Genomic DNA, 11,226 nt, shown 5'->3' with positions numbered 1-11,226 from the left:
CTTTACAGTTGAATGCCAACGAATGAATGTATAAAGAATGACAGAGCTGGAAAAATCACCCATGTTGCAACCAGCTTAGTATTAAATAATAACTGAATCAGGCAACAATCACCAAATGGATACTAAAACTAGTGGGTTGAAATTTGATAAAAAGCAGAGAATTTATATAGTCTCAAAATATTAATTGCGAAGAAAAAATTGGAACTTTCAGTGGAGGAACCCAGCAGATGCATCTTAACCAAGCGATCAAAGTCGACATCACCAGTAATGCGATATACCAACATCTTGTGTCTCCCAGTGTGATGCACTGAGCACACATTACTTCTGAAGTACTCCTGCCAAAAATACAAAACCTGAGTAATGAGGAAACATCAGACAAATCCAAATTAAGAGACGTTCTTCAAAATAATTGGCCTTAATACTTCAAAAATGTCAATATCATGAATGATAAAGGAAGGCAGAGGAAATGTCTCAGATTTAAAAAACTGAAGATTATGTCGACAAATGAGGAGGGTGGAAAATCAGAATAAAAAATAAAAAAATAATAAAAAAGATAAAAAACTAAAGATTAGATATGAGAAACTAAATGCAGTGTGTGATCTTGGATTGGATACTGGGTTATAAAATAAAGTGCTTTATGAAAATTTCTGAGACAATGGCAAAATTGAAATGTGAATTATAGTCATTGGGTGATATTATATCAATGTTTCATTTCTTGGTTTTAATAATTACATATACTGTATTTATGTAAGATGATGCCTTGATCTTAGGAAATGCACACTGAAGGCTTAGGGGCAAAGGGGTACATTATTTGCAGCTTATTTTCAAATGGTTAAGAAGTAACAACATGCAAGAGAATGACAAAGCAAATACAGCAACATATTAGCAGATGGGCAAATCGGGATGAAGGGTATATGAGGTTTTTTGGTTTGTTTTTTATACCTATATATTTTTGAGACAGCGTATTATTCTGTTGCCCAGGCTGGAGTGCAGTGGCATTATCATAGGTCACTGCAACCTCAAACTCCTGGGCTCAAGTGATCCTCCTTCCTCGGCCTCCTTAGTAGTTGGGGGTATGGCCGTGTGCCACTACACCCAGCTAATTTTTCAATTTTTTGTAGAGACAGGGTCTCGAAATGTTGCTTGGGCTGGTCTTGAAACTCCTGGCCTCAAGTGATCCTCCTGCCTCTGATCCCTAAATTCATTTTTTTTTTTCTTTGAGATGGTCTCACTCTGTTGACCAGGCCAGAGTGCCACGGTGTCAGCCTAGCTCACAGCAACCTCAAATTCATGGGCTCAAGCGATCCTCCTGCTTCAGCCTCCCAAATTACTGGAACTACAGGTGTGCACCACCATGCCCAACTAATTTTTTTTCTTTTTAGTAGAGATGGGGGTCTCACTCTTACTCAGGCTGGTCCTGAACTCCTGACCTCAGGGCATCCTCCCACCTCATCCTCCCAGAGTGCCAGGATTACAGGTGTGAGCCACCACGCCTGGCCTCCCTAAATTAATTTCTGCTGGGCTTTTTGAAATAGCTTAGAGACTGCCATCATCCCCCTCCAAGGAGGTCTAGAGCGGCATGTGCCAACATCCTAACCGTGCTTCTCTGGAACCCTCTCACCAAGTAGCCTTGGGTCTCCCATGTCTATGGGGAGGCTGGTATGGGGATCTTGTGGGGGGCACACCAACCTGCGCTGGCCAGCTCAGCCCGTAGCTGGCCTATGTAGTGCAGCAGCTCCTCCAGGCTCTGCTCACAGTGCTGCCCATAGGTCAAGAACTTCTGCAAAACCTTGTCCAGCTCTCTCTCCACACACGCACACTGCTCCATGGTGGTCGTAGCCTGGGGAGGGTCATCTGGGTTAGGCCTCATCTGGGCCTGGGTGGCACAGTGGGGAGGGTACCTGGACCATAATCTCTGTCACCATTCCCATGTCCTACACCAACGCTCAGAAATTCCCTGCTTAACCGAATATAGCTGTGCACAGCCTCCCATCTCCCCCAGCTGGGGAGCGCAGTGGAGGGCGCGGGCTGGTATGAGGGCTGGGGTTTTCTGAATCATGGCAAGAAAACTGCTCTGTTTTCAACACTTTTCATGCTGTTATCCTTGTTCATCTCCCTGTTTAATCAGAAGGGAGAGCAGGCCTCACAGAGCCCACAGCAGGCAATACTGACTAGAAATCCATATACTATACATGGTCATAGTTCATGTATTTTCACATATTCGTTATAGCCACATTCTCTTACAGTTAGAGGAACTGTTTTTGCATGTACTACAGTGAAATATGCCATGAAGGCAGCCCTTGAATGGCTGGTATTTGGAAACTCAGCTTAGGGAATAACTGCCAACCGTGCTGACCTGACGGGCCTCGCCTACCACTCCAGCCTAGGCCTCCTGCGGTGCCCACCCATGGATGGCACCTTGTGTCTAGCCAACCTGAAGCCTTGCTCTCTTACAGCCCTGTGCCCTGGGCTGTTCTTCATCTCCCCTCACCTCCTGGACTACTCCAGAAGCTGGCCCATCCCTTCCCAGGCAGCTCAGATATCATCCCTAGCCTGCTCCCACCTGGCTCCCTCTGCCCTCACTTTGCACCCTCTGATGCCGGTTTTGATCACTGGGTAACGATCTGTCTGAGGGCCTGCCTTGCCCACCAGACTAGAATCTCTCTTGTTGTGACACAAACATCCCTCGTCATTATACCACTGAAAGAAGGGGCAGTGCTCCCCTCCATTCAGAGCAGCCTTTGACACTGAACACATGGACAATCCTCAAAATGCTGGTGAGAGCTGATTTCCCTCCCCATCCTTCCATCCATGGGATTTGAAACGAGAGGGCTGTCACATGTCCTTCTAAAACGTTCACATCTAGCCTGTTGTGCATTCTCTCAAAGAAAGGTATGGAATAACAACACAAAGAGAACCTTTAGGATGTGGGAATCTTAGCAGGTGAAAAAAAAAAAAAAAGAACCTTGTGTCGAAGGTGACCATCGGAATCCTCCCCACTTCACCACTCTCTTCCCCATTCCCAGCAGCACTGTCAGTCCTAGCCTCACCATCTTGGCCCACCTGTCCCTCTCTGGTAGAAAAATAAATAAAATGAAATCTAGGTAGAATACCATTTATGTAAATTGAAAAGATACGCATACAACCAAGGCAAATAAAAGATATACACCAAATACATCAGAGTGGTTTCCTATGGTGAGGAGAAAAGGGAGGAATGGAGACAAAAAGAAATACATAAATAAATGCAAAGGAGAAAAAGGCCCTGCATGGACCAACTAAACGTATCATGAACTGAGGAGTGTGATTAACTCAATACAATATTTAAAGATAAAATAAATGAGCTGGGGAAACAACTGTTTGCGGGCATTCCATCCAAAAAGCCCAGGAGGCTGATTCAGGCAAGTGACTGCGCATGGACCACAGTGGATCATCTTTACCAGGTGCCAGGATGTGTGAGCGTGTTTGCGTTTAACAAACTACATGATTAATACAAGTGCTGATGTTTTGAATTTCATGGGCACTGGTCCTAAGCCTTCCTCCCCAAGGTCTCACATGTACAAAAATTATCCACCAGGGTGATTTCTACAAAACGTGCATCAGATCCCGTTACCCTGTTGCTCAACACTACCACGGATTGACATACAAGCCCTTTGCAATTATACATTCGCTTCCTTTGCACAAGTCGTTCCTATTTCTAGAGTGTCCTCTGCACTTCTTTGCGTGGAGAACATAAGCTGTACTTTAATCATCAGCTGCCCATGAAGCCCTCAGTGAAAACCCCCTGCTTCCTTTTCTGCTTCACAAACCTGTCAAGGGTGCCCATACCACACATATCTGAGTCCCTACTGCTGCAGCACAGTAACTGTCTCTCGCCCTGGTCTGTGAGCTGCTCAAGGGCTGGAGTCTAGTCTCATCCTCTCTCTCCCCTCAGTGCCCAGTCCGGGGCCTGGTCCAAGGTGCTGCTCACTATGCATTTGCTGGTTACACAGAGCATTTATTTCCTAATCTTTGGCCTAGAGGGCTTGAGCTCAAATGGGGGTAGAAGGGGGGATGGCGATGGGAAGAAAGTGAAATATTAAAACCCCTGCCAAGTCGTACACGGAGATTTTGTCCTCAGTTGTTAGCATCCTGAAACAAGAGGGCTGCTTGGGCAGGGACAAGGGAACTTTGTGCAAATCATGGAAAATTCCCCTTTGCCAGACACAGAATTGGACAGCCTGCACTGACCCAATTCTTACACTTTGGCAGCCCCCACCTCTGTCCCTTCTCCACCCTACGTATCACTCCTCTGCTTAACACCAATAGGTTTCCATTGTACTTAGAACAAACTCCATGCTCCTATGGCCTGCAGGCTCTATGTGAGCTAACTCCCAACTATCTCTCCAACCTCATCTGCTACCACTCTCCCCCTCAACTGCCATACTCTGGCCACACCAGCCTTTTTTCTGTTTCTTCACTACATCCAGTTTACTTGTTTCAGGGCCTTTGCACTGGCTTTTCCCTCTGCCTGGAACACTCAAAAGCCTTTATTCGGGTCTCAATGCAGATGTCATGTTTTCAGAGATGCCACAGTATCTGCTGCTGACCTCTGCCCCACCTTACACAGTTACCCTGTCATGTTGCCCTGTTCCTTTTCTTCATTATACACCTTCTTTTGAAGCTTCTAATCTTTTTTCTCTCCTTAACCAAAACCAGAGGGAGGAAAAAGTCCATCTTTTCCCTGGACAGCAGCCCCTACTGGGAGTTTCATGTGCATTAACGTGCAAATGACTTACAAACTCCTCCTCATCCTGCAAAAGACCCTGTTCAAATGCCCTGCCCGGCCCCCGGTCCGCAGCTGGTTACCTCCGACCCAGGCGGGTCGCACTAGGACAGGACGTCTGAGTTCGAGCGATTCCCCCAGCTGAGGCGACTTTTCGAGGGCTGGGCCCGGGTCCTGTGAGTCCCTGGGACTCCAGCTCCGGGCCCGGGGCGACGACTGCGGAGACAGCAGCCCAAGAGCGGACTGGCGCGGGGGCTTAGTCGGGCGGGGGTGGCCGCCGCGCCCCGCCCTCCGCCCGCGCCTCCCGGCCCAGAGCCCGCCTGCCTCACCCAGCCCCGCAGCCCCAGCCCCAGCCCCAGCCCCGACTTCCGGCGTCGCCGTCATCGGAACCGGAAGCCGCGGCTGTTGCACGGTGAATCCGGACTCGCCCACTCGCGGTTCGCGGAGGGGTGGCAGCCTGGGAACGAGCCTTTCTCCTCCCCGCGTGACAGGAGTGGAGTCGCCCGCAGGAGCAGGGCGGCGGCCGAGGGAGCCGCGTCTCGCGGTCGGCTCGCTCGCGCGGTCCAGGGTCCCCCGGGGAGGCGGCGCCGCCACCTGGCCGTCCTCGGGCGCGCTGGGCTCCCAGCTTCGCGGCTCCGGGCCCTGAAGCCTCGAAGCCCGGACGGCCCTGCCGCCCCGCCCCGCCGGTCGAGTAGAGACGGCGCCGCACGGCGCGGTGCACGTAAGGGGACTGACAGGCGCTTCCCGCGATGGCTGCGCGGTACTTTCTTGAAATACCAGGCGGCCAGCCTGCTGCTCCTGCACCCGTACTTAACCTGCGCACTGGGAATTCTGCAGGAGAATTCGATTATCGGCGGGGGCGGGGCGCACGTAGCCCCTGCCCGCCGCCCTCCGTTGGTCGCTCTCCCTGGCGAGCCAGCAGGTGGGGTTAGGGGTTGCACGTCTGCCCTGGGAAGGGTGAGGGCTAGACAGGAGAGAGGCGGCGGTGACCCAAACCCAGGCCTGGCCTGAGCCCCCAGCCCTTCCCCCGGCCTCAGACTAGGACTAGAAACAGCCCAGCCACCTCCCGCTCCCTTTTCGGGCCGACCTCATTCAAGGCCACTCTACCCCGGAACCCTCCACGCCTCCCTTTCTCCCCCGGCGCCCTTACACAATCTTTTTTTGTTTTCTTTATAGCACTTGCACAATCCAGGTTTGGTTTGTTTTTTTTTTAATAGCACTTCACTTGAAATCATCTTGTGTGTTCATTTTGTTTATTTGTGGATTGTCGTCTGGCCCCTAACCCCGCCAACACCACTTTTAGGACAAAAGCCCACTGCAGTATCCCCAAACACCTCTTATTTGGAAACACAGGAGGTACTCGGAGATTCTCTAGGGAAGCCGGTATCTTCCACTTACAAACGAGAAAACCACGGCTCAAAAACCTCATGAAATACGTCTGGGAAGAGGGCGGCCCACAGTGGGACCGTGAGCCCGCCGGGCTTTGGGAAGGAGCACCCCGGAGATGCCCGCCGGGACACCGGGAGCGTGGGTGGCCCGGGCCCGACTCGGAAGCCGCGGGGGCGGAGAGTTGAGCGAACCTTGCCTGGAGCCAAGGGGCTCAGGCCCCCTCCCAGCCGACAGGACCTCACGGGCTTTGCCAACGCCCCCAGCTTCCCCACTTCCTCTCCGGGAGCCCAGGCCCGCCTCACAAACCAAGCTGCGAGCGGAGCTGGGCTTCTCCAAGAACTCACTCATCAGGAGCCTTTTAACCTTTGTCCTTGTTTTCCCGAATATGTGGCTAACATTGCACCTCAGCATTGTTACTTTCGGAAATGTACCAAGTTTTATTACATAGTAGATTTTGTCAGTCTTTCTTCACTGGGATTGTTTTTTGCTGGGGCGGGGGAAATTGCTTCAAAGCAGAGAAATTTAGCTGTTCTCCATTAGTTCAGTGATAATCTATTTAATTTTCTGCCAGTATAGGGGAGTTCTAAACGTTCCTTCTATTCTCTGAAGGTTCAATAATTTGTGTCTCTGGAATAAACTTGACGGTAGACAGATTAAAAGGAGAAAAGACAAATTTATTACCAGGCATGCGCGTGGGTCCCACGCAATGAGACTCGAATAAGGGCCAGAAGACTGCAGTTTAAAAAGCATTTAAACTACGGAAAGAAATGCGGGCTGGGGCTACAGGGGAAGGTGGAAACAGGTCTGGGAGGTTGAGGGGAGGAAATGCATGGTGAACAAAGGCTGTCTTATGCAGATAAAGTCTCTCAGCAGCCCTCCGAAGAGTTGATTGTATCTCCTTTAGTCTTTTTTCCCTGGAGTTACTCTTCCCCGTTTGAGATCATAGGGAGGGCTGGAGACAGCTGCATTCCTTCTGCAGGAACCTCCCTAAGTCAGATAAAGGAAATTCAGAGGAAGCTCCTCCTGTGCTTCGGGAGGGCAAAGGGGTAAAAGATGGTCAGGGTCTTTGATTGTCCTTCAAAACACTCGGCATGCCAAAGTGCCACACTGTAGCGCATATTTTCTGAGCCCCAACACTAATTTCCTAGGATTTGATTTTAAAACTGTAACTCAGTAAACATCTATTTTGACAGGGGTAGTGCAAAGTATGACCTATTTTTCCCCCCAATTTTTGTCCAGTTATCCCAGCAGCTCTTGTTAAATAATCCTTCCTTACTCTCTTGTTTTGAGACCCCTTATTGTATAAGATCTTCCACAGAATAGAATCTATTTCTGGTTCTTCATTCTTTCCATGGAGGTGTAATTTTATTTTTACACCATTGTCAAACTGTTTTTCTTGCTACTTTGTAATACGTTCTAATATTACATATTAGCGCAAAGGGATTAAACACCACTTGGGAAAAGGAAAAAAAGAAAAAACATCACAAGGTTATTGAGAACGATCAGTGGTTGCCAGGAGCTGGGGAAGAAGGGTTGACCGTGGAGGGGCACAGGGGGCTTGAGCTATTCTCTATCTTGATTGTAGGGTTATACAACTCTGCATTTGTGAAAATTCTAAAAACTGTACCCTAAAATGGGTGAATTTTCCTGTATGTAAATTATACCTTAAAAATGGGGCAAGAGCAGGTACACACAGCACACCACATAAATCTTTAAAACAAACAAAACCCCAAAAGTAAAAATAACAGTTCTTGCAGAGAGGAAAAGCCCTCCAGGGTCAAGCATTCCCCTGAAAATACAAGCTTCTCTGCCTTCCAAAGCCAGTCTGGAAGGCTGAGCTAGAAGACAGACCATCTCTGCGAGCGCTGGGGCTGGGGGCAGCCGTGAGTAATGCAGCCATGGCCTGCCCTCCTCCGCAGAACCTGGGAGCACCAGGGCTCGGCCCAGGAGAGCCACAGCCACCCCCACTGGCCAGGCCCAGGACCTGCTCGGGCCCTGGTATCTTCCTTCCACCTTCCAGGTGCCTCTGAAAGTCCCCTGCCTCCTCTCCGTTCTCTCCTTCCGTAGAAGTCTTTGGTTCAGGCCTGGATGGCCTACATAATTTGCAGGGCCCAGAGCAAAATGCACCTATGAGGCCCTGTGTTTAAGCAGTCTCAAAGAAGCTCAAGATGGGGATAGCAGAGCATCACACCAAGCTTAGGGCCCTTCTAAGCATAGGGCCCTGTGTGATAGCACAGGTCACACACACAAAAAGCTGGTCTTAGTTCTGGCCTTCCCCTTGGCTGCCCCAGGGACTCCTGTGCTGACAGTTCCAGGCTGTCTAGGAACTACCCTGCCTCTCTCACCCTCTTCCAGGCAAGATCCCTCCCTGGGACCTGCCGGATACTTCCCTGTGTCCAGGCCCATCTTAGGATGTCCTCATCCTAGCTGCTCCTGGGGAAATCCCTCCAATCTTTGTGAAAGCCATCCTGGTCTTCCCCTCCCCCACCCCACCACTTGGAGCAAGTGAGCCAGCTCTCCTGTGGCCCTTGACCTCACCTCTCATGACACGTATCACTTTTGGTTTTATTGTAAGAAACATCACATTCTTTTTATTTTCTGAATCCAATATGGAGGCCTAAGCCCCTACCCACTAGGGTGGTGGGTTATCTGTGGGGTCTACACTCTTTGGATAAAGGCTCCCTAATCTCAGAGAAATTTGCTCTCAGATAGGCCCCTTCTGCCCTCCCTGTGCTCTGCTGACGTGCTCATCACCATGGAGGCCCCTCTGTCATCCCCAGCTCTGTATGTCTAAGCTCTCTGGGTTCTCCTCTGTTCCCTTCATCTCCTGCCTTGCCCTGGTCACTATTTGGACTGGTAAGTCCCATGAGGGCAGGGGCCCAGGGGCCTTGGCCACCCTGGCCTTCTCACCTGAGAACCACACCTGGCCCTGAGGAAGGCCCTCGGCACCTCACTGTGGAATGAATGGCAATTGGCTCTGGAGCCCCATGCTTGGCACAGACCTGGCATGGACCAGGTGCCCGAGAATGGTGAACAAACGTTCAGAGTTGGAGCCTCCCACCCCAGTCCCCATCAAACCCATTCTAGTCAGGGGAGAGGGGTCTGGTCACTATTGGCTCCACATCCCCACAGTGCCCTCTGGGGCTGCAGCCGGAGCAGGCTTGGGGATGAAAACAGACGACACTGCCCTGCCCTGGCAACGCACACCGCCCAAAGGAGATGGATACAGACCAACATTACAGCAGCATGGAAAGCGCTGATGGAGAGAGGCGGCTCTGGGCACAGGGTAGGGGGTGACTTCAGGGAAGGCTTCCCTGAGGAAGCAAGACCTGAGCACCCTGAGGACTCTGTCTGGAGGACAAAAGCCCAGAGGGCTAGGAGGCGCTGCTGAGGCCAGAAGGGGGCATAACCATCAGTGACCTTGAAGGCCAGTGTTGGAAGCCTCAAGTGACAAGGCAAAGGGGCCCAGAGAGCTGCTGGAAGGTATGACACTATCAGAGCAGAGAATAGGAGGCACCAGAGGCAGGGAGCCCAGTGCAGGGAGGTGGCCACATTTCTGGACAGAACGGGCTGCCAGGGCCTAGTCTGCTGGGGGAGGGGGCTGAACGGGAGGGCCGAGCCTGAGGCCAGGAGGGAAGGGCTGCCCTGAAGCAGTAGCCACTACAGTGACACCCGTGATCCGCTGGCCCCAGAGCTACCCAGCCTCAGAGCCACCCAGCCGGCTTGGGGACCTGAGAACTGGTTTGCCCAGCATGGATGAGCTAACAGGGATCTGGTTCCGAGACGCCCCAGGTTTGGCTCTCTCGCACCCTACCCCTACATCTGGGCCTGGCCTTGGTTTCTGGCACAGCTGCCAAGTTTTGGTGCCACCCACCCACTCCCTGAGGGCGGTACTGGCCGGCACAGCTCCCTAATTGCTGGGTGGGGAACTGTTCTGCAAAGCTGCTGTACTGAGGTGGACCCCAGCCACTCGGGGGCATGTGGGCACACAGCCTGACCCACTCCTGGCTACAGGGAGGGTATAATCCAGCCTTCAGGCCAGCACCCAGCTCCGGGAGGCCCTCTGGAGCCACTGGCCCAGAGATCTGGGTTTAGAGGAGCCTGTGAAATGGGAATGGGTACCATTCTGACCTGAGTAACCTGGGTGCTGCCTCTCTTCCTCCTCAGGCGTGGGCTGTGATGGCGGTAGGCTAGGCCCAAGGGTCTGCCTGGGTCATAGGCTCCGCCCAGCCTGGCCAGGGCTAAGAGGGACTAGGGCTGGCAGGAAGGAATGGGGCAGAGGGAGGGGCCAGGAGCTGGTTTCCAGAGGCCAGTGCTCCAAACAAACCCCTCGGACACACCCACCATCCACAGGCGCATCCCTACACACACCTGCCACTTACAGAGCCATAAACACACCATCCCCACAGCAGACAGCTCACACACCCTACTCTCTGCCCTGAAAAGTTAGGGCTGCTCAGCTCAACTGGCCATCCACATCCCAGCACAGTGACTCCATTCCACAGCCAGGACCCCCCTGCTGGGCCCGAGAAGCTGTCAGGCATGGCCCTGGAGGACAGGGCAGCCACGGGGAGCAACCTGGGGTTCTCAGCAGACAATTTCTCAAGAGTTTCCCTGAGCTGCCCTATTAGGGAAGGGACTAGACAGATGGCAGACGTCATGTGCCGGCTCCCCTGGGGCACAAAGCACATCTAATTCAACTTGTGCCCCAGCCCCACAAGGTCCCAACACGGCACCTGGTAGACAGTAAGTGCTCCGTGAACGGCAGCCAATGATGCATCCATAAGGAAGGTGAGTTTCGTCAGAGGGAGGGGGCAACACCACTTGCACAGCCACACCGGCCTGTGCTCCAGGCCACCAACCCAGGAGGGGAGCAAAGGCCTAGAGGGGAAGCTGGACCTCTGAGAGGCTGGGGTAGGTGTGGTTTCTAGAGAAGCTGGGACAAGCCTTAGCTGAGAGCAGGGATCAGAAATGACTGGCGGTCCTGGAGCCTGTTACAGGACAGGAGGCAGGGTGCTTCCTTCTGGGAGAGAACTTTCCACAATACAAATCAGTCATATTTTATCCCTGCTTGA

The 11,226-nt window shown here is 52.0% G+C and overlaps 1 protein-coding gene across 3 annotated transcripts in view; it reads right to left on the bottom strand.

The window, feature by feature from the left end:
- Positions 1 to 5,033, bottom strand: part of RMND5B (required for meiotic nuclear division 5 homolog B (S. cerevisiae)) — an 11,851-nt gene extending 6,818 nt beyond the window's left edge. For all 3 annotated transcript variants that reach the window (XM_012654673.1, XM_012654672.1, XM_012654674.1), the window contains exons 1-2: positions 4,846 to 5,033; positions 1,690 to 1,840 (exon numbers count right to left, since the gene is read on the bottom strand). In XM_012654673.1, coding sequence (XP_012510127.1) covers positions 1,690 to 1,828 — 139 coding nt within the window. In that variant the 5' untranslated portion in view covers positions 1,829 to 1,840; positions 4,846 to 5,033. The remainder of the gene's footprint in view (positions 1 to 1,689; positions 1,841 to 4,845) is intronic.
- Between the last annotated feature and the right edge of the window lie 6,193 nt (positions 5,034 to 11,226).

Source organism: Propithecus coquereli, unplaced genomic scaffold, assembly GCF_000956105.1.
Source record: "Propithecus coquereli isolate 6110/MARCELLA unplaced genomic scaffold, Pcoq_1.0 Scaffold443, whole genome shotgun sequence".
Classification (NCBI taxonomy): domain Eukaryota; kingdom Metazoa; phylum Chordata; class Mammalia; order Primates; family Indriidae; genus Propithecus; species Propithecus coquereli.
Note: the sequence above shows the minus strand (reverse complement) of the source record. Positions and strands in the feature narration are given on the sequence as shown.